Below are 24427 nucleotides of genomic sequence, written 5' to 3'. Positions count from 1 at the left end.
CACCCACTTTTATTGTCCTGCTGTTTCTGCCCACTTGTGATGTGGTCTGTGCGCAGGAATGCCTCTTCACCTCTCTTCATTATCCCACTGTGTTTGGCCTCCCCTTTTTATTCTCTTGGATTGGCTGCTCATATGAAGTACCCTGGGAATTCTTCGCCTCCCAATTGGCTTCATTTCCTCAGTGCATATGAAGTGTACAGTAAATCATGATCTGAAGTCTTAATGAGTAGATGAATCTGGCTACAGATGAAGCAGCCCACATGTTCAACACCAATTGGTTTGGTCTCTATATGGCATTTTTTTCACACTATAAGGATTCCTTGTCTCCGACTGAACACTTGATAAATTTAGGAAGAGATAAATGAGTGATGTGTAGGAGTCTAGATTGATTTAAATTACTTACAGCGTTACAGCACATGGGGATTTTAACTTTTGCAAATGCAAATTTGCACATTTGAAACGTGTTTGGGGTGCTTCTGTACTTTTATTATACAAGGAGTCTTGAACTTATGTTACTATTCATTTTTAAGATTTACCAATTATTTTTATCATTTATTTATAAAATAAATCATCTGGGTCATCTGGATGATGCCTTATAATGTTTACTGTTATTACCTGTTATGTCACTTCATAATATGTTTTCAGTTGTGCCACCCTGACATACAAATTGCTGGACAAATGTTTTTCAATTATCTCAACAGCTTTAAAACTACTGATATTTATCAAATTTGTTTATATGAAAGGTTTCAAACCTAAAATGATACTATATAGTATTTAGTTTCTAATTGTTTATTGTTAAGACACAATTTTAAATCGTTTCTTAGTCTGTTTATGTGTTCGGGAAGTTGCACCACCTGACAATTTTGGGGGTTTAAGATAACAAAAAATGAAAAATAATTTTAATAATAATAATAATAATATATATATTATTGATTATATTGATTAAAGTGGTATATTTCATGAATTGATCATGCAGAAGTTCATCTGCCTAGAACAGCAGCAAATAAAAATTGAGAGATGAGTCAAAATGAATGGACACTGTTGACAAAACATATCGAATTTCAAACATTAATTTTGTTTTGCACTGTTGGTCATCGCTTAACAGTGAAATGAAAACAACTTTGAAACATTTGCATACATTGCAAATGAAGCGGTTCAAACACTCACACATTAACTGTGTTAAACCCTAAAGGTTGTGAATTGTTGCATGTTCATGTGAAATGCATGAGACCTATACGGACTCACTCATAGACACACAATAATACTTATGCAATAATCATAAATCTCTGCTGACTGTGTTACAGTGGTTAAGCAACAATGGCACCATCGAACCATAAGCAGTCCTTAGTTTGCACTTAGCAATATGAGGCGACTTATTTTACATTCACATCCACATAATGGAGTCCAAAGTCTGACACTACAAAAATCCTTCTATTTTATATTATTTTCTACCTCAATATAGACAATACATAGACAGCTAATATAGTTTGTCTGTCAATTACATATCAAACAATATTGCTGAGCATAAATACTGACTTTATTTATGCTGTAGTTGTTGTTTTACGTATGTCATGAGGTTAGTTATATGTTGTGTGATGATGTTAGCTCATCTTTTTTACTTAATGGTTGTCACCATTATTGAGATTTTTGTCTATGTATATTTTAGCAAAACTGATGTAATATTGATAAAACACCAGATGTGTAAATCAAATGTGTTTTGAGGCAAAATATATCTTATGCTGGCCTGGTCAAAAGGCCCAGAGCTCCATGAGCAGTGAAGGTTCATTGCTGCAATTCCATCAGACTCAGCTCAAATTCACCAGGCCGGTGTGACTTCATCGCGGCTCTCAGGGGTCCCAGAGACGGTGGTGTGAGTCCCGGTATGTGCAGGGGTGTGAGGGACGGCTCACCGTAGGTGGAAGGGGGAGGAAAGAGAGAAGGGTGTGGGGGGTTTCAGAGACAGTTTGGGATAGATGGATGCCATTCTGCAGAACGCCGGTCACCGGTGCTTCAGTGAGGTGTAATTTCATGGATGAAGTCAAGACATACACAAGAGGTGCCAGGGAACAGTGAGGACATTTTTGAGCCACTGTCAGCCATTTCTGAGCAGAGCTGTTGGCATCCGTAACCGATCCCGACTGTTACGCACCGGTAAGCGATATGTTATTTTGTTATTGAAGAGAACTTATCAGCACAAATACTTCATTGACATTTTTTGGGGTTTTTTTTTAATAAAAACATCAACTCTGTATGTTATAAAATGAAGTGATATAGTTTGAAACTGCTAACTCCACAGTGCTTCTGATGCTCATGTCACGCTATAAATAAAACATTATTAGAGTAGATTTTACAAAAAAATGCTATTTCAGTCTTTCTACTTTAAAATTTCTTTTTTTTTTTATATAAGTTATACAAGATTCAACTTATTTTTTAAGTCAGTTTAATGTAATTTAAGTTGAAATGACTTAAACATCCAAGTTGATTGTACTTAATTTAAGGCAGTGAATGCTTTACTTGCAGATTTGTGATATTTACTAGCAATTTTGATTGAAAAATGTTTCGCCACAAAACATTTTCAATGTACACGTCACATGATAACTGAACCCATGTGCGATTTATTTAATCCAAACATGAACAAAATAAACAAAGGCTTGGCCAGACACATAAAACTCACCAAATAGTGGTTACACAAACAAAGCTAGACAAGATACAATGGAAACATGAGGGCTATTTATACAACGAGACTAATGACTAACAAGAAACACCTGTGAGCAATAACGACGATCAACCATTCAAACCATGACACATAAGACAAGGGAAGCACGAGATATGATCACATGAGGGCAAGGAATCACATGACATGGAACCAGGAAGCATGACAGTGAGAATTACAAAATAAAAGCCATGAGACATGAAAGTGATAACAAAACCCAAAACCAACCCTGACAATGGCAATGAATGAACTTAAAAATCATTAAATAAATATTGCATTATATTTCAGCTAAGCAACCACTTGAGCATCTTTAAATGTTGGACTATTTGCATTAGTAATTTGTTTTCACTTCATAAAGCAATTCAAGAAACTCATGCAAAATTCAATGTAAAAGTACATTTTCACCCCCTTCATTTTAGGCGGTGAGATTCATTCAAGGCCGATGACTTTTAAGGAGGTTAGTGCATATCAGTAACTCATTCATTTCACCCTTTATAATAAACTGTAAGCAAGACTAGTTGTATTATACAGTTTATTTACCTGGGTATATAGTTCGAGCTCTACCAAGAATGCCTTGTATGTGTTTGCCCTGTTGAATCAATAAACCTCATCCTTGGCCACAGAATCAGCTGACCGTCCCGCTGCTGACCTCCATCGTGGCAGCGGTGCTCGGCTCCCTCCAGATAGGATACCACACAGGCAACATCAATGCCCCTGCCCGAGTGAGTAGAGTTGACTTTGGGGGCCAGCCGCTGGTTAGCATGGTTTCTCAGTTTACATACAAACTTCTCAGGGCCCTCATAAAACACTGAATAAACTTTACCAAGACACAGAATATTTCTCTTCAGCCAGCGTTGGATTTGGATCGCTCCATATTTGCGCACAGGTAGCTATGATGTCTAGCTTGTGTTGATTTATCGTCTGTGTGTGGATATAGTCCAGTTCCCTCCGGTCGCTTTTTCATTATGAAAACATTGGGACTGGTCTCAAGATATTAGTCATGTCTTTCAAGCAGGTGAAATTCAGAGTAAAGTATTAAAATGACAGGCTGCTCTGAGTTTTGGTCAGTGTTAGCATTACGTATGCTGTTTGCTTGTTGATGTATTATGAAGTGTCTGAAATGAAAGTATTGACTATGCCAAATGTCTATATTTACTGTGTTCATGCACAACAGTTTTGCTGAATCAACAATGATTGTCGGACTTTTCTATATATCATGCGAGTGTGTGTGTGAGCATGTAGAAAGTTGTGGTACATGTACTGTATCTCATTTACATCCTTTTGATTTTCTTCATTGAGGTCATTGAGGAGTTTTTCAACTCAACATGGAGATCCAGACACAATCAGTCAATACCAGAGCACAGTCTCACGTTCCTGTGGTCCCTCTCTGTTAGTATTAAGGACTTTGGAGCACTGCTTGGTTCACTTGGGGTCAAAGGTCTTGCTGACACTTTTGGGAGGTGAGAAAACTTGTGCTTCAATAATCCCACTTTCAGGGGGGGGGGTAAAAAATGCCATTTGTGCCTGAATATTTATGTATGTGAGTGTATGTATGTATTTATTTATTTGGATCAAATATTGCAAACATATAGCATTAGGGTTAGTAATGACAAACATCCATCCATCCAATCCCATCCATCCATCAATGAAGAACCCATTGCATTTCTCTTTACAAACATCTTTCTGCTACCATTACGTTTAAAAATATATATATATATATATAAAAAAAATCACTTCATGACTCTACAATGTTCACAATTTGTCATTTGTGCTTTTGGTTGAACTTTATTTTGATACTCCACTTCAGACATTGTACTAACTATAAGTAACTTTGCAACTGCCTGTCAGCTACCTCTCATTTATTTGCAACCACATGTCAACTAACTCATTAGAGTATTAGTACACTGTTAAGTTAGGGTTAGTTAGTAGAATAAGTTGACATGTACTTGCAAGTTTATAGTCAGTAGAATGTCTGTTTGGGGAGCATCACAATAAAGTGTTAGCAGATAATAAGCATACAGTCTACTAATACTCTAATGAGAGCTAGTTGACATGTATTTACAAAGGTACAGAATGTATAAAGTGGACTATCAAAATAAAGTGTTACCAAACTTTTTAAAAGTCGTTTCTGTGAATTTTTGTTCCATAACCCAAATGAAATTCAGAGTGTGAACACATGAAATAGCTAAGTGAGATAGCTACTGATAAAGAGAAATTATATTATTATTAAAGAGAAAGTATATTATTAATTGGCCCACCCACAGTGGCACAGTATGTGAGTGCTATTTTGAAATAATTCTGTCAATACATTTCCTTGCAGGCGTAATGCAATTCTGATAGTGAATGCTTTATCAGTGGTGGGTGCCTCTCTGATGTTCATGAGCAAAGCCACAGCGTCATTTGAAGTGCTTATCGTGGGTCGGCTGATCTTTGGTTTGTTCTGCGGCCTGGTGATGAGTCTGAACCCGCTGTACATTCAGGGTGTCTCGCCCACAAACCTCCGCGGTGCCTTTGCAACGCTGAACCAGGTCTCCTTCGCCTCAGGCATTCTGCTGGGCATGGTGAGACACACCTGCTCCCATTCCGTTTCCAGCTTTGCCCTTAAAAGTTACGTGAATCGTAAATACAGGCCTGGATCTCATCAATGCAAGCCTGATGGTTTGTTGTGTGTATATCTCAGGTGGTGGGCTTGGAAACGGTATTGGGTACAGAGAAATACTGGTCCCTGATGTTGTCTCTGTCCCTTATTCCTGCAACGCTCCAGTATCTAAGCCTTCCTTTTTGCCCTAAAAGCCCCCGATTCCTCTTCATCAACAGGGGCAAAGAAAAAGAAGCAGAGGCGGGTGAGTTAATGACAGTTCCGTTGGGACACACTGTTGGCTCATGACTCACTTAGAACAGAAGTAAACATGTTGAACCTAGTGTGAAGAGAAGTTTGATCCAGCATCCTCCTTTCTTTCTTTTGTCAGCCCTGAGAAAACTTCGGGGAAATCCAGAGATGGTGATGAAAGAAATGGAGGAGATGAGAGAGGAAGCAGCCCATAGTGAAACAGGAGTGACTGTGAGAGAATTCCTCAAGAAGCAGCGCTACAGGCAGCCGATAATACTTGTGCTCATCATAAACCTGGGCAGCCAGTTATCTGGATTCAATGCGGTTGGTGTTCCAATTAAACAATCATTCCTTTGCCTGAATGTACATCACTGCAATATCTGATTTAAACATGATCATATTTCATTTTTCTAGGCTACATTTTGAGTTCTGATTCATGATATATTTAACTTTTTTTTATTTATTATTCCTCTTTCCATATCTCCATGAATCTGATGGTGATGGCAAATTCAATAGATGGGGCTGAAAATATTTCATTCTTAAATGCAAGGCTTGACACACTATTTTTGTATCTGATTTAGTTGTCACCTTTTGAGTATTAGCAAAATTCCCTTGTACTTGAGCATTCATTTTTCTAGTCCTGTTACCCATTTTGTCCAATGTCATTAGAACAAGTGATGTATTCCATATTGTAGCCAATTTCAGTGCCGATTCCACTAAAGTTCTTTTCATCAAGAATCTAATCTCAAATTAGAACAAGCTGAATGTGCTTATAATGTTTTTTCACAAGGATTCTCCAAAGGGTTACAAGTAACATTGCGCAGAATAACTCTTTCCCATGTCTTACTTTTCTTCCAGATCATAAATTATTCTACAAAAATGTTTGCCCAGTCCAATTTTGATGAAGCCAAATATCTGACACTAGGGGTGGGGGCCGTCAATGTGGCATTCACCATAGTAGCAGTGAGTATTCCTTACATGATCTACACATTCAGTCTGCTGTTATTGGTGATTACTGTAATTAGTTCAAATAATCCTTATTTTATTGTCAGTATTGTTTATCTTTTACTGGCCTATATAGTTGTAGCTGTTCTTTTTTTTTTTTTTCAAGATAAAAAAAAAGTGGAATAATAGGAGTGTTTTTGGCTGGTCATGTGAATTCAACATGACCCACTTTATTTAGAATAAAACTACTTCTAAGCCTCTGATATGGCTGTCATGTCAAGTCACATTTGCTTTATACAATATTAAAGCAGCTTAATGTTGTTAATGTTGTAAAATTCATCAGTTATGAAACAAAATCAATTTCAGCTTTAAAGCAGCTCTACAGAAGTGTCATTATTCAGCTCATTTTAGTGTCACTGTTGCATGTTCATGAAAACAGTTCAGTTCAGCCATAAGCAGCTCTTCAAGAAGGCAATAGTGGCTTTATTCAGTTCAAGTCAGCTCAATGTTGGTTCAGTTCAGTTCAATATCATTGTCAATGTTGCATGATAAAGATGAGACGTAGAGGATCTTAAAATGCAGCGTGAACTTTATTTAACAAAAACAAGAGTATATTTCAACATAACGATAATACAACATAAGAGAAAGGCAACGTAACAGTGTGAATGAACACAAACAATAAAGAATGACTGAACTGAAGGCATTAAAGGCCCACTGAAGTGCCTTGAAACGTGCAGCATTATTCAATGTGTTGATGTAATTTCCACTGAAACAGGAAGAGAGGGCGGGACATCACGCAGCCCCTCCCCTTTTTTATCATTTATATAACAGCTTGACCAGAGCTGTTGAGCTTGGCGAAGCCGCATTTGACACCTTATGATAGCCACAGGCTATCCCCTATATAATGCACTATGTGCCATTCACCATGTAGAAAATAGTAATTGTGTGAACAAGTGACCGATTTCAGCCACAGCTTTAGTATCTATTTATAGGGGGATTTATATATGTAGGGGGTGGAGCTTCAGATTCTAGAGAGCATTTGATTGGACAATCTATATAGAAAGATATAGAAAATCTGACAAAAAGCTGAAGTGCTGGAGTGATGTCATCAAATCATTGATTCATATTGGCGGAGGTGAGAGACTGTAAGTTTTGAATGCTTATATCTTCTAAATGCACATTTTGTCATTGTTTTGGGGCACATAGTTTATAGATAACCTTAAGGCTAACATATTAAAAGTAGGGGGAAAAAAATTATTTCATGGGGACTTTAAATACACAGAACTATTGAACTAATGAGGGGCAGGTGTAAGAAATCAATCAAACAATGAATAACCATTGACAATCGAGGACAAGTGGGAACATAGGAACGAAGGAAACAAGAAACAAAGAGAATCAAACTAAAAGTCTTTGAAAATGAAACCAAAAAAACTGACATAACATGATATTGAATATTAATTGTCTTTTAAATCATTTGATCACTAAAAAAAGTTTATTTGGGCCCTTTAAAAGCCTTTAAAGGTAAAATATTTAAATAAAAAATTTTAAATATTTTTTTCCCTTCTGCAAAGTTCTTTTTGGTGGAGAGAGCGGGACGCAGGAAGTTGTTGCTTGCTGGATTTCTGTCACTAGCGCTCTGCAACCTACTGATGACCATCACATATTCCATAATGGTGAGATTGAGCATCCATCATGTTTCCAAACACCAGAGATGAATCAAAATTCTTGACTTTTACTCGTCTCTCTTCTCAATCCTCAGACCATGGTTCCAGAGATTCGTCATATTCAGGTGCTGGTGGTTTTCTTCCTGATCTCAGCTTATGAAGTAGGGCCTGGGCCAATCTCTTGGTTCATTGCCGCTGAGCTTTTTGACCAGTCGGCTCGTCCCATTGCCATGGCCTTCACTAGTATGCTTAACTGGGGAGGGAAGTTTGTACTAGCACTGCTCTTTCCACCTCTCCTGGTATGTGCATGTCTTATTTTCAGAACACAAGATCTGTATTGCACACTTATATAAGAGTTTACTTTAACAACTGAACCTTGTTTGCAGAAAATGTGTGGGGCGTACGTCTACCTCCTCTTCATGTGTATGGCCTTGCTCGCCTTCACCTACACCATGTTTCGTCTTCCTGAGACCAAGGGACGCACTTTTGATGACATTGCGGCTGAGTTTCGTGGGGCCGAAGGCATTCCACTACATGACAAGACCACATTTAACACATTTACCTGATCACTTTAAGCTTTTGGGTTATCGGGACCAGTAAACAGTGATCAACTCAAATGCAATTGGTGTGTTTATGCAACATATTAACGAGTCAAGGATTCTGCGTAGAATATCTAATCAGGAGAAGTTAACAACATATATTCTAAAACACCAAGACGTTTTAAGACAAAACATAAACTTTATAAGTTTTTATCGCACTGTGAAATCTCAAAACTCTCTGGTTTGTGCACTCGTGCCAGACATCTATGTAGTAATCCAAGTTTACCAAACAATCTGACTGATGATATCGACGGGTATAATAGCAGCAAAACTACTTGATAAATATATGTTAGGAAATCCCTGTAAACTGTTTTCGATTTATATGCATCCCCTGAGATATTTGCAATGTGTTTCACAGCAGTCCACAATTTTTCCCATTTAAACGTTGATAGAACATGTGAATATGATTGTAAACATGAAATAAAAGATTGAGCATTTCAGCATTTTGTTCCAAATTACCGAGAAGTGCCACACATTGTTCTAATTTACCTCTCTCATATTTGTCCTTTTCTTTGTTTCTTTCTTTCTTTGTTTGTTTCTTTCTTTCTTTCTTTCTTTCTTTCTTTCTTTCTTTCTTAAATCGAAAACATCCAGAAACCCCACTAACTGATAAGGTGAAGACATGACATTGTGGACATCTTGTGAACTCAAAGAAAGACAGAAAAAACTCACTCTCTTGTTGCATGTTGTCATAACAAGCTAATTACAAGATTACAAGAACAGAGAGAATTTCTCGTTAGCAGAACCCATTAAAAACAAATATTAGAACAAACACGGTCTTCACTGTAGAACAATGAAATGCACTCGAAAGAAGCCACAGAGTTTTACAGCTCAATTAAGTAGAGCTGTAAAATATAGCAGCATTTCTTAACAGTCCCTCATAGTCCAATAATGAGAAGCGTTTGAAACTGTCAGCTTTCGTGAGGAGATCCAGTCACTTAGTCATGTGAAGCATGTGCTTGTTATACCTAATCACTTTCCATGAAAATAACCGCCAGAGATATTTTATCTAATGTAAACTGCCAGTTAAACAACACTGATCAAAAAACTATGGGTCGCTCAGAGGGCAGACCTTTGAATTTTGGCTTGCACCTGAAATGTCAAGTATACTATATTCTTAAGATAAATAGCTAAATTATTAAGCAAACAGATTACAAAAAGAAATGAATAAATCAAAAAGATTGATGATACTATGTATCTGGACACTTTCTGCTTGACAATCATCAATAGAACATGTTTTCTGCTTCAGATATTTTACTTTATGTTGTGTTTATTGAACTGTTCACAATCATTCTGTGTTCAATCATTATTATGGCTGTGTGCTATTTGACTTTTCCTTACAAATATTTTCCTTACAGCTGAACACACCTGTCATTTTAAATGAAAACAATAGGGGGAGCTCATGACTTATTGTATATTGTTGAACAGCAAATTTAGAGTCCCATTATAATAGATTCTTATCTACAACAGAGTCCAACAGAATCTGGACAAATTTAATGTTGATACTTTGTGAATGGAGCATTTTCACAACACTTGTACTTTGGTGCAAGCAATTTTTTAGATTTCTCATTGAGTCTGCTAGAAAACAGAGAGTGATGTCACATCCTGTGTCTCTCCATTAAAGCATGTATGATTTCCTTCTATTTCTGGCATTTCTAGTCTAGCCAGAGAACTAACATGTTTATGCTAATAATCATTAAACTGATAATTCTGCAACATATTTCAGGTGGGATGTCATTAACTTCCTATATCATTGTTTTGAACTTAACTGAAAAAAAAAAAAATCTAACTAATTTATTATTATTTTTCAGAAGCCAGTGATGTTACACAGACTCCAATATTATGGGCTTCACAGGGTAAATCTGCACAAATGAACTGCAGTCATACTTGGGGTTCTTCCTATTTCTACATGTACTGGTTCCGACAACGGCAGGGAGAGACAATGAGACTCATTGCGTTCACAATGACAAACAACAATCCAGACTTTGGTGAATTTTCTACAGATAAATACTCAGCTGATAAGACTGTAGCTGAACGTGGATCTTTCACAGTGAGCAAGCTGGAGCCTGAAGACAGTGGTGTGTATTTCTGTGCAGTGAGTGAGCACAGTGACACAGACTTGCTCTGCTGCTGTACAAAAACCTATTACAAGATGACAAACGTCATAACTTCTTTAACTTCATAACATATCATAAAACAGCACTGCAGTGTATAAACCACAAAGAACTGTATTATGTATGTGACCAGCCTACGAATAATGTGACTTTTTAGGAAAATAAATATAAGTACATACATACATTTGCTTTTAACCAAAGTGATGGAACATCACAAGCCATTTACACTGCAAGTTCATAACATAGGGGTGTAGCTCGGTCCTGGAGGGCCACTGTCCTGCAGTTCAGCTCCAATCCCAATTAAACACACCAGAATCAGCTATTCAAGCTCTTACTAGGCATGTTAACTTCCAGGCTGGTGTGTTGAGGCAAGTTGGAGCTAAACTCTCCGGACAATGGCCCTCCAGGACCGAGTTTGGACACCCCTGTCATAAAGCAAGTCAATAAATGTATCAAAAAGAAATATGTAACCGAAAGTCATCTATATGAAATAATAACTATATAGTAATATGTACTAATGGTATTATGGTATGTAATATGTGTAATACGTGACCAAAGGTGCCTTTGCCTTCATACGTTTGAGCTGCAATAAAACATGAATCCAGCAGATGGCGCTAACATATAACATTACCAATATTATGGACTTGGAAGCAGCTCACAGATATCAGATTGCTGTAACATCTCAGTTAGTTACAGGAAACATAGTGTCACATGATTTTTTTTTTACCTCGTGGATCTAGTTCTATCCAGTCCTAATAATTATTCCTGTCCAGGCCACTGATATAGTTAACACCAGCCTTGTTTAGTGTTCTTTAACTATCTATTACGGGTATAATCAAACATTATGATTATCGCTTACATGATGTTTAGACATCAACATTTTTTGTTATTTAGTTGTCATTATACTAAGGCCTCTATGTTCTGCTGAGAAGATGTAGGCGTAGAGTAGAAGCTTCTGTCATGTTTTTTTTGTTTTGTTTTTTCTGCAGACTGTACAAGAAAAAGCTTGTCACACCTAGTTGGAAACGTTCCTCGTAGCAAATTAGATGCCAGTTAACTACAAGTAATATTCAAGCAGTTAACTACAAATAATATGTTTGTGTAATCTTGTAATTACCATCTGTTCTCCACATTATTTGTGAAACTGAGTTCGAAAATAAATACAAAACCAATGGCTAAACAATTAATCAGAATTTTAGATATTTAATGGGATGAGGTAAAGGGGATGCATCAGAACTATCATTGTTAAAGTTACTAATGCAACTATATATTACAGTGCAGCTTAATAATTGTTTTTGCAGTATTCATGCATTTATCTCTGAATTACTTATCTTACTGAATTAATAACCACATAGGCCTATCTAAGTTTAGCAAAATACTGAGTTTCTAATATTAAAATATTTATATTTTTTTACAGAGAGCCAATCAAACACTGACTACGCAATTTAAAATATAGAAATGCACTGCTGTTATTGCTCAGACAACTTAAGATGGCTATTCTTTCATGTATACTAAGATGTAATTATGCCTTAAATTCAATCTTACTCTATTCACCTTGTTTTTTGGTAGTGAGCAAGTGCGCAAGTAACACACTCAACTTGTTAATGAGTAAAAAAAAAAGTCACTCAGATTGTCACTTTGTATAGAAAAGGTACATACAAAGTGACTTACAGTATCGTACACTTTATACATGAACATCCCCCTTGACCAACCTGGGGTTCAGTATCGTTCTCAAGTCAAGTGCTGACAGTCGATGGATTTCCCCTAGACAACCTAGATCTTTATCCACTAAACTACAGTGCCCAACCTCGCCTCTAGAGGCACACCGTGTTTATTTAAGCCTCAAGACTTTGCTAAGTTCAGCTATTCATGATGCATTTGCATTTTGCCATCTTTTTTCTATCATTACAATGGCCTGCCACTATGTGTAAGCCTTTGATTTGCTCAAAACCACCATTTACAATGTTTTAAATCTTAAATTACTCATTCCAATTCTTTTTATCTCAGGTATTCAGGTAAACCAAAACCCACTGGAGCTTATTCGTCTACCAGGTGTACCTCTTGAAGTCACCTGCTCCATCACAGGCAATGATAACCCAAACCTGTACTGGTACCGATGGACCCCAACAGACGGTTTCAAGCTGATGTTCACTTCTTTGGGTAAAGGACAGGTGGATCCAGAAAGCGTGGGGGATTTTTCGTCTAACAGACCAGGGTCTCTTCAGATACTGCTGGAGTCCAAGAGTGTAACCCAAGTTGGTTCTGCTGTTTGGTATTGTGCAGCCAGTCCCCACAGTATGACAGACTATAGTGAAAGCTGTACAAAAACTCTAAGGCCCTGCATGTTTACACCTGGTATTAGGATGGTTTTGGTCGATCAGATCATATAGACATTGGAGGCACATTCCCTTTTACACCTGGTGTTTCAATCCATCTCTGTTGTCCACTTTCAACCACTTCTGTCCTCATTTAATCAAGGGGAGTCTATGGTCGGGTAAACGTAAGGTTTTTTCATACTTTTGATCTAATGGATGAAATAAGCTCACTCAATTTACATATGAACTCTACCGGAGACGGAAAAACATACGGAGAGCATCAGATTTAGTTTCTGCTCTGACATCCGCAAGACCAGCCGAACGCTGTGAGTGTGTGTTAGAAATCAGGCATTTTGCTTGGTGCGTTTTTTGTCTTCAAACTAAACTTGGGTCTCCAGCCGACAAAGCTGGCTAATTTACGCATTTGGTCAGTAAGCGGAGAGTAGACGGTATTTTGTGGCTGTTCGAACACATTCGACCACATGAGCGTTTACACTACGAAAGCAATCCGGTCGAATGCGTTTTCAACTACCTCTGGAAGTGGTCGAAAGTGGACAAGCTCAAAACGCTTCAGATCCTGTTTACACCTGTATTTAGCTTCGTCCACTTGTGATCTGATCGACCATCTTAATATCAAGTGTAAACAGGCCTTCAGAGATGAAAACCACTTTTTGAGTTAATATGAAGGTAATGTGAGGCCTTGTCTTAAATTGTTTGATTGAAAGAGGTCAAACATCCCTATTTTTTCTTTCAACTTTATTTTGATGCTCCTCAACAGACATTCTACTGACTATTAGTAAATTTGTAACTATGTCAACTTATTCTACTAACCCTAACCCTAAAGTACACTAACAGTCTACTAATACTCTGATGAGAGTTAGTTGACAAAGAGGTGACATATTCTTTCTTTTTTTTATCATCTACAGTAAAATGTAACTCTTGTGTTGAGATTCACTTCACTGTTTTTATATTTGGGGTCCCAGAGACCCAAATGATTTATGTGTAAAACAATAATCAATTTAACCGTATTAACTTATTTTCTCTTCAAATTCTTTAAAAATGTTTCTCCAACCTAATCAAAACCCATTTGAATGATATCATTGAAGCATTAACCCTCTTAATGTAGGCTTAGACTTTACTGTAAAAATTACGGTAATCAAACCCAAATATGCGACTGGCAACTGCTACACTCTGTACATCAATGAAAAATTCTAGCATGTAAAAATATTATGCATTTTATTATGTATATAATTAATTGGAAATGTAATTCTTTTTACACATTAAAATAAAACTTTACTAAAAAGACTTTCTAAATCACTGGTGTTTTCAAAAAAACATTTTAATGTGTTAGGCTTCCTTTTACTCAGACTGAGCAAATGATTCATGATGCATGAGTTAAACATCATGTTCCAGAAAAACAATACAGATGTGTGGGTGTGTAGTACAGACTGTTGATACAATACCCTGCAAACATGCTCCTCGAATGAATCAGCTCTGCACCAGTTTCCAGCAGCTCTTCTCTTTTTGATTGGTTTAGTCTGCAGGCGTGTATGAGCTTTGAGGCTTGTGTGCAGCAGCAGGTGTGTGAAAGATGCAGGATTGATCATGAACATCTCGAGAACGCTCTGACCACATCCTCCACAACACCTTCACACTGCTCGAGAAGAGCTGACACCACATCCTGCTTTCAACTCCAGCAACCTGATGCTTAAACTCATCTAGACACCATTCAAACTACAATCATTCATCTGAGGTGTATTCACATAAGAGTAAAAAACACCAATATTTTTGGTAACACTTTATTTCGATGGTCCACTTTAGACATTTTACTACTTATAAGTAACTTTGCAAATACATGTCAACTTCCAGTCACTAGAGTATTAGTAGACTGTCTGCTTAATATCTGCTGACACTTTATTTTGATGCTCCTCAACAGACATTCAACTGATTATGAGCAAATTTGCAACTACATGTCATGTACTTATTCTACTAACCTGAACCCTAGCAGTCTTACTCTAATGAGAGTTAGTTGACATGTAGTTGCAAAGTTACTTATAGTTAGTAGAATGTCTAAAGTGGAGCATCGAAATAAAGTGTAACCATATTTTTTTGTTGTTGTTGTTGCTGTTATTTTCAGTTGCAGTCATTGTTCTCAGTACTTTTGATGTGCCTTGTTCCAGGAATTATAGAAAAGCTTTAGAGCTCACATTATGAGAAATGTCGAGGGCACGAGTCATATAAAGTCTTATTTTCTTATTGCCGTGGAAGATTCTTACATAACTGAGATAACAACCCACACTTTCCAAAAGCACATATTTTCCACTGCACAAAACATATGCAAATATCCTCTGTTTCTCATAAAATCAAAGGTCTAAAAGTTAAATACAGGATGTTTTAGTCATCGCAGAAAGTAGAATCTAAAACTTCCATTACATTCTGCCGAATATGTTTCTCATTCTTAATTGTTCATTTCTGCTTAATGTTTCAGGCTAACTAGTCACTTATGCATTCAACTATTGCGGTACATGTGCGTAACAAGCAAAAACGTGTTCAGGAAGGTATTTGTAAAATTTTATTATTCAAAATTAGAAAAATAAAATCATATGTGTGATTTGAAGTCATACAAAACTACATGAATCTAGTGAAATGAAAAATACACAGAAATCTTACACATTTCGTAAATAATAAAGAAAGACACTTCTGGCCTCTCAAGGAGAACGTTTGTGGACACAATCATGGTCAGTCCTCTGGTAATGGTTTCATCTTCATTGAAAACTGCAGGGAAATAAATTCATATTAACTTAAGGGATCATAACGTATCTGTCTTTCGTTAACACAACACAGTTTTCAACTAAAAACTTAAAACTTAAGATTTTTGGCCTTTCATTTACACAACAACAGTGTTTAGGGGGCCTAAAAATGCAAACTTTTGAAAACGTGTTTCAAAGTGCACGTTTTTGAAAATGATACCATTATCGTTTCTGTGTAAACTACAAAAAATGCAAATTTCGGTTATGTCATGCACATACAAATTACATGTTCAGTCTATAAGCAGTCTATAAGTCTATAAGAGTTTTTCTTTACAAACTGACATTGGCAACTACTGGCCTGACAGCAGAATACAGCGTTTGTAATCATTTTCGCAGATCCGTGTTGTCGTGTAAATGTACCCTAAGTCATATATATCTTTATTCTCTTAATACATATTTGATGTGTGAGATGTGCATTATGTTAATCAGGGATTACCTTGAGTTTCCACACTACACCAGACACGATCAGCGCATACAGCAGGCTCTTGCAGAGGAACACGATGTAGCCAAAGCCAAGCAGTTTCAATCCCTTTGGCTTCTCTGAAAGCATCAATACACAAACATGTCTGAAATATCACTTGAAGTCATGAATGCAATGACTGTCAAATTAGACAATTAAATATTGTCAATAATCTATGTTGTCTCATACAGGCCTGAAAAAGATCTCACTGCAATCTCAATAGATAAAGCTATCAAACAAAGTGGCATCTGCGAAGTAATTATGCTAAATATTTCACAAAACCTTCCTTGCAATTTTGCAATTATATCCAAGCATTACAGTCTAATAATCGGTCTATGTAGATTTGGTGCATTTTCACAAACCTTTTTGACCATTTATGGTGTTTGTGACATTGACATAATCTTCTCCGTTGTAGAATCGAACAGTACAGGTGAAATTTCTGCTGGGATCCATCCAGTCATTTTTAGAAACTTTCATTCTGCTGCTGATATGGTACAGTAATGTCCCATTGTCCTGTTGGGCTGTGGAGTCAGTTGATACACTGTCCTCTCTCTCTTTGCCGTTCACTTCCCAGGTCAAACTCACATGATCGGGATAAAAGCCCGTCGCCACACACACTAACGTTACATTTGAATCTGTCTCTTTATGGGAACAGATTTCTCTTGGAGATGGTGGTAGGATCTTGACTTTAGGTAGAGTGATGTTTCTAGCTTGAGAAGGAGAGCGCAGTGTTAGGAAGTTTGATTATACTTTATTTTAAGGTGTCTGTTACAGTGTAATACATTTACTGAGTAATAATAATCAACTACATATACCTATAGGGCTAGGATTAGGGTGTGGTTTAGGGTTAGTTGCACGTAATTGTGCACAATTTGTAGTAATTACTATAGTAGCTACATGTGACGTGTAACAAGGACACTAAAATAAAGTGTTACCAGTATTAAAGTGTTATAAAGTGTTTATTATACAACAATTACTATGTTATTACTACTGTCATTATTAAATGGCTCAATGAAATGCTTGATTTTAATTGATAATTCGCAGCATGGTCAATTTTGGTAACACTTTATTTTACAGTGTCCTTGTTACATATGTTACATGTACTTACCATAGTAATAACAGTAAATTATGCATAATTACATGCAACTAACCCTCAACCAAATCCTAATCCTACCCTAACCCTATAGTAAGTACATGTAGTTGCTTAATATTACTCAGTACTTAAATATATAATTGTAACCATCTTTTTTTTTTTTTTTTTTGCAATGATTTTTCATGGCAACACACTGATACTACTTTCATGTATTTTGTGATTTATGCTAATACAGTATGTGGATGAAATACTGTAACTGTCCCAAAGGAAAATGCACATAGCAACTTACGTAATCTAGCTGCTTTGCTTAATCATACATTTAAATGTTTAGATGATTTCATTTGTATACTGTTTTCAATAGTTGTATGCATTTAACACCTGTAGTTTATTGTAAATCCTTTTATTATCACATTTACGTAAATAGTTACAGTATTATTTCAGCGGAAATGTTCCCCAATTTACTCAATGAAAATAGATAGGAAATTAATATATTATTAGTAATAAAAACACTGATCATTCTTAAGATAATGATTAAATAAACATTTTAAATATATAAAATAAAATCATTTCTAGTGGCCTTTATGGTCCTTGCTTCTTTTGCCAACCTATTTTTCATTTGCATGCCATGTACATTATGACCCATCTTACTGCATTTCACAAATCAAACAAGTGCATTTATTGATATGTCTACTGAAGTACTATTTCAGAGTTTAAAAATTCAAACTTACCCAGAACCGTCAGTTTAGTCCCTTCTCCAAATTCTAGTTTCGCGTAGCTAGTACACGATGATTTATCTCGTTACCTAAACCTCAACAACTCAGCTAATAATGGGCAATGGTACACTGTTTTTGGGGCCCCTTTTCAGTTTGAGACCATGAAAGCCATAGTGGCCTCCCAGCTGTTACTCAGAGGCCTCATGTGAGCTGAAAGAATAGACTGAAATGTAGTTTGTCTAATGTGCAACTAATTAAAACTAATGAAAAGGTATACTGTATACAGTGGCTGGATGTATAAAGGTGAATGTCATTGCATTGGATAAAATATCAAACCAAATACCATCTACAGGGAAATGATGCTAGAATTTTTTTTTAGAACCTCACTGTTCTTATAATTATTATTATTTTTTTTTTTATTTATTATTTTTTTTTTTTTTAATTAATTAAAAAGTTTTGGTGGATATGAAGTCAGTTGCACTCAAGTTCACACAGGTTCACACAGCAGAGTAACCACAGGTGTAGTTCATCATATTAACTGAGACATGTTCTATTTATGTTTGACAGTCATTGAATGGGATGTATAGGATGTACAGATTGAGAAAATCCTTCATTAAGTGTTCGGGTGCAAGTCTGCAGCATTAATAAACTAAAAAAATACAGATTTTAAATCCCATTTATTAAGTAGGAGTCTAAACTGGAAATAAATAAAAATACAAATATGCTATGAGCTTTTCATTACTTTCATTTTCATTCAGATGATTCGCCTTCAGATAATGAAGCTTAAAGAAGCTAGAACATGTTTCTTCAAGGTTGGAGTCGAAGTGAGATCACTAAAAGTTATGTATTGCTAATAACAATGTTCAATTCCCAGTAACAGTGTATTCACTATAGAGGGCTTCTCATAGACCACATACTGTAGGTTACAGAATATAAACAACCACTTATATCTTTGTTACCATACTTGATTCAAAGTAGTTGGGAGATCAATGTAGTAAGTCCTATAAAGGTTATTGACTACACAGGGACTTTTCAGGGTATATTTCAGGGAATCAAACCTATGACCTTGGCATTACTAGTGCCATCTACTCTACCAGTTTGGCTACAGCAAAACAATAAAATAAAAATGCAACTTGCATAATAAAATAAATGAGAATTTTCTTTGAGGATAATATCCATGCATCATAGATTTTATTTGTATTATGTATAGGCTATAATACAAATTAAAATAAAAACAAAATACATTAAATCTCAATGTGTAAAATAATGAATTATTTTTACTTCTGTTAAAGTCTATTTTTCTAGTATAGTAGTATGCTATTGCTATCAAATTATTACTAAATAGCAAGGAAACAAGCAAAAAAAACACCAAAAAAACAAGCAAAAAAAACAAATCAAATCAGTAACACAACTAGATTTTCTGATTAATCTGATCTTAAGCATCTTCACACTTGATAAATATTCAGAAAAGAGCCGAAAGAGAGAAATAAAAAGTAGAGAGAATCTTCAGTCATATACACAGCATCTCTTCTCCTGGATGAAGTAAATGGAGAGAGTTTTCTTGGGTAACTTCATCAAACCAGACATGATCAGTTCTTTCACTTTCTATGTGAACCCTGTAAAACAAATATCACATAAATATTAAGACATTCAGAGAAAAAAAAATCTATCTGTCTATCTGTCTGTCTGTCTGTCTGTCTGTCTGTAGTAGCAATTAGTAACAAATACACTTGTAACCAAACACAACAAGTTGCTTATGATGTTAACATCCTTCCAATTCTTATGTTTGAAATTATTGAAACTAATTACAAGCCTTACCTTTCTCCATACAAACACAAAGATGACAAGGCCATACAGTCCACTCTTAGCAATGACCACGCCATATGAGAGTTTAACCACCTTTGATGAATTTACATAGTCCTCTGGAGATGAAGAGAACAAATTATAACATATTATATTTCTATATAGCATTACTGATCAACTTTTGACCTCTGACCCTAATTCCTAATATCCATCTCTTGCACATAGTCATACAAATAGAAAAGAGTATATCCTTACCTCGGGTATAACCACCCCCTGCAATTAGATGATAAATAATTAGAAGACCCAAATATTAAAATAAGTAAACATATTATATTCACAGTCAGCAGTTTCTTTTTCTTTTCTTGTTTGATCTAATTATCTCTAATGCATACCTCCAGCTCCAAAGACCTTATTTTCATTGAAAATTTCATAATTTTCTTTTCCATTGTAGAAGTCCAATTTGCAGCGGAATTCGGTTTTTACATCGTTCCATTCTTTTTTAGTGACTTTAAGTCTGCTGGATATGGAGAACAGTTTTGTTGATTTGTCTTGGTTGGCATAAGGGTCTGTCGCTACTCCTTCTTTTCTTTCTTTGCCTCCAACCATCCATGTTAAACTGACATGGTCTGGGTAGAAGTTCCTGGCCACACACACAAGAGTGACCTTCTTCTTCTTACAGAGCTCATTTTCAGAGGGTTTTATAATTGTGACATTTATGTTACTTATGTCACTGACATCACGATCTGTAAAATAATATTATAAGCATATAACAGTCAGAAATGCATAATTTATTTATATTTACATTAACAATTTTGAATGTGAAGAATTATTCAGTTTTATGAAGTTAACTTTATTATTATTGTTATATTTAAGGTGTCCTTGTACAGTGTAATTATACACTAAGTACAGAGTTATAATAATTAGCTACATGTATTTACTATATGATTAGGTTTTGGTTTAGGGTTAGTTGCATGTAATTATGCACAATCTATTTAAGTGGGTTACACTTTATGTTAAGGTGTCATTGTTACAGTGTAATTATATATTTAAGTACTGAGTAATATTAAGCAACTACATGTACTTACTATAGGGTTAGGGTAGGATTGGGATTTGGTTGAGGGTTAGTTGCATGTAATTATGCATAATTTACTGTTATTACTATGGTACGTACATGTAACATATGTAACAAGGACACCATTAAAATAAAGTGCTACCATAAAGTGTTACCGGGAAGTGTCAACAGTGTAATTATAAATGTAATTACAGAAATACAAGTACTGAAATTATGTACAGATGTAATTGCATGCAGGTTTTATAATAATATATGTAATGCAAAACCAAGTATGTATAAGTGCATTGTATCAAATGATTAATTGAAATGATAGAAAATACAGTTAAAAACACTTAATATAAAGTGGGACCCAAAATTCAGCAAGAACATTAAGTTACAAAAAATTAAGCACTTTTTGTGGCTAATGTTATCATATTACGCTCAACTCCGTGTATTGTACTGCAAGGAAGCAAGAGAATAATAAGGTTGCATTTCTACAGTTTATGTGCTCAATTGCTTCTTCAACAGGAAAACCACAGACAACTTTACATGAAACTGATGTATCTGCACTCGCCAGCTGACAGTTATATGCAGCTCATATCTTACTTGATAGAGCATACAGAATATCAACAGTAATGCAGGTTTATAAAAACACTGATTCATATAGTGCACAACAACAAGAGTTTCCATTGAACAGGTGCAACAGTCAGATCTAGAGAATCTAGAGAAACTATATATACATCATCTATATATCCAGTTGTTGGCACTGGCTACTCTGACAATGCAAAGCACTTCACAATTGCAAACGAACTCAAAAAATTTACTTTCTTACCTAGAACAGTGAGTTTGGTCCCCTGGCCAAAGTATGCAGGTCTGTTGTTCACACTGCTCAACAGCTACAGTAAAACTCTTCCTATCACTTTAACCTGACTGCATTCTATGCATTTATGTAACACTCAATAAAGATTTTAAACACTGCTGTAGACCAATAACATTGACTGTCAGTACCATATACAATAAATATATATCAAAACTTTTCAGAAAAACAACAAGCATCCATTTCACCAAATTAAATATTATGAAGGATTTGAGTTAGGCAAATAGCTTGTCTAAAGGCAGTTTATTATCTAAAACTGTGATTCTGGTGCCTCAGACTCAGCTCTGCTTTTAGCACAGAATATTCTCAGAAGAAGAACAGTGACGACTTTCTACTCTTATCCTAGAATTTCTAATTCATATCAACACTCCTCATTCACTAATTATACTAATTATTTTTATCAACACATTCACAGAACACACTTATAAACTGATGGTAAAATACCAAGAGACAAGCAAACAAAAATATATATTCTTACCTAAAACCGTGAGTTTGGTGCCACTGCCAAAGTATGCAGGGTTGTTATTGTTCACACTGATTCTAAGCTGCAGTTAAAACCTCAGCTATAGAGATCATGCAACACTGACACTTTATCTAACTATATTCTTTTCTCCAGTTCTTCTAATTAACATCATCATTTTAGATATACTACTAAAATCATTTAAGTTCTTAAAGATCAGTTTACTCACCTAGAACTGTAAGTTTTGTGCCTTTGCCAAAGTATGCAGGATTGGCATTGGTCACACTGATTCTATGCTACTGTTAAAACCTCAGCTATGGTGTAGATTATGTGAACATTGACACTTATCCCACTATTTATTTATTTATTTATTTATTCTTAAAGATGAGTTAACTAGTCCAATTCTTCTAATTCACCATCATTTTAGATATCCTGATCAAAACCCTTTTAAATAGTAAAATACCCAATTTACTCACCTAGAACTGTTAGTTTAGTGCCACTGCCAAAGTATGCAGGACTGAGATTGTTCACAATGATTCCAAGCTACAGTTAAAACCTCAGCTACTGTATGGAGATCATGTGTACATTGACACTTATCCCACTATATCTAACTTCATTTTTAAAGACTATAGGTGTTCCAGTTCTTCGGATGCATGCGAATACCAAAATGAGATATTCTATTAAAATGTTAGATTATAAATGTCACACATGATACTTAATTTACTCACCTAGAACTGTTAGTTTAGTGCCACTGCCAAAGTATGCAGGACTGCGATTGTTCACACTGATTCTAAGCTACAGTTAAAACTTCAACTTTACTGCAGAGCATGTGAACATTGCCACTCATCCCAGTATCATCTAACTACATTTTTAAAGACTATTCCAATTCTTCTCATTCACGAAGACACCACCACAATCCTAAATAACTTGTTTGTGTATCAGACGTTCTAGAAATCACACATAATGCTCAAATTACTCACCTAAAACCGTAAGTTTAGTGCCACTGCCAAAGTATGCAGGATATCCAGAGTTCACACTGATTCTTTGCAACAGTTAAAACCTAAGCTACAGTTTGATAAACAGTGCTACTTATCCCACTATGTCTAACCTAATTTTAAAGACATAATTAGATTCTCGAGAACTGCCAGTTCATCCAATACCAATTCATCAATATGGCAATTTGTCATTGAAATAGCATAGAATGATGTTTCTTACCCAGAACAGTTAACTTTGTTCCATCGCCGAAATAAGCCTGACCAACACCAGTGTCACAGCACTCATGTGCCCTAACAAATTTACCCAAGACACCAAATGCTAAAGCCCTAGCATCTGTTTTTACTAAAACGCCCTGTGAATATCATTAAAATATATACTATAGAACAGATACTTATAGTAATTTACCATATAGTCATTTATACATCCGAGACATACAAAACAATGTCATTTTGATAGCTCTCAAAAAATAACATTCTTTTAGACCTTAACATCACATAGGCTGGATATGTTCCTAAATATACTTGTAAGTTCATAAAGAAAGATTAAGCAAATCACTCACCTAGGACTGTAAGTTTAGTACCTTCGCCAAAGTGTGCTTCACCCATGTTCACACTGATTCTATGCAACTGTTAATACCTCAGATAGTCAAAATCATAAATTATGCTACTTATACCGCAATACATCTAACTTCATTTTAAAGAACGATTAACTCAAGATTACTGAGAAGTATTCCAAGTCAATTAATTCCAATTTAATATCATTTTAGATAACACAATACCTTCCATTTGACACAAATCCATTGTGCTTTACTGTTTAGCATTGACATGTTAGTGACATTGACATTGGCAATCAATGAAGTATAATGAACATTTTTTTGAATATTCTTACCCAGAACAGTTAGCTTTGTTCCACTGCCGAAGTAAGCCTGACCACCACCAGTGTCACAGCACACATGTGCACTAACAAATTTACCCAAGACACCAA

General features: G+C 35.6%; 1 protein-coding gene and 1 gene segment (V, D, J or C); one reads left to right on the top strand and one right to left on the bottom strand.

Annotated features, from left to right (window-relative positions):
- Positions 1 to 2848: 2848 nt before the first annotated feature.
- Positions 2849 to 9179, top strand: slc2a1c (solute carrier family 2 member 1c). Of its 4 annotated transcripts, none has more exons than XM_079853679.1 (11): positions 2849 to 2881; positions 3133 to 3170; positions 3337 to 3435; positions 4013 to 4173; positions 5034 to 5274; positions 5394 to 5556; positions 5683 to 5867; positions 6402 to 6506; positions 8060 to 8161; positions 8248 to 8451; positions 8539 to 9179. In XM_079853679.1, exons 2-11 carry the CDS (start codon positions 3156 to 3158, stop codon positions 8716 to 8718), a joined length of 1455 nt encoding a protein of 484 aa, XP_079709805.1. In that variant the 5' UTR covers positions 2849 to 2881; positions 3133 to 3155; the 3' UTR covers positions 8719 to 9179. The 4 variants fall into 4 exon arrangements, with proteins under 4 accessions (XP_079709805.1, XP_079709806.1, XP_079709804.1 ...); XM_079853680.1 differs by lacking the exon at positions 2849 to 2881 and adding an exon at positions 2944 to 3047; XM_079853678.1 differs by lacking the exon at positions 2849 to 2881 and having other exon boundaries at positions 2944 to 3170.
- Positions 9180 to 19430: 10251 nt separating this feature from the next.
- LOC307148387 (T cell receptor beta chain MC.7.G5-like) lies at positions 19431 to 24290 on the bottom strand. The segment is given in 5 exons: positions 24003 to 24290; positions 20452 to 20802; positions 20315 to 20332; positions 20075 to 20178; positions 19431 to 19872 (listed from the first exon to the last, which is right to left on the bottom strand).
- Between the last annotated feature and the right edge of the window lie 137 nt (positions 24291 to 24427).

The sequence above is a fragment of the Squalius cephalus genome (genome assembly GCF_949319135.1).
Source record: "Squalius cephalus genome assembly, chromosome: 20".
NCBI lineage: Eukaryota > Metazoa > Chordata > Actinopteri > Cypriniformes > Leuciscidae > Squalius > Squalius cephalus.
Note: the sequence above shows the minus strand (reverse complement) of the source record. Positions and strands in the feature narration are given on the sequence as shown.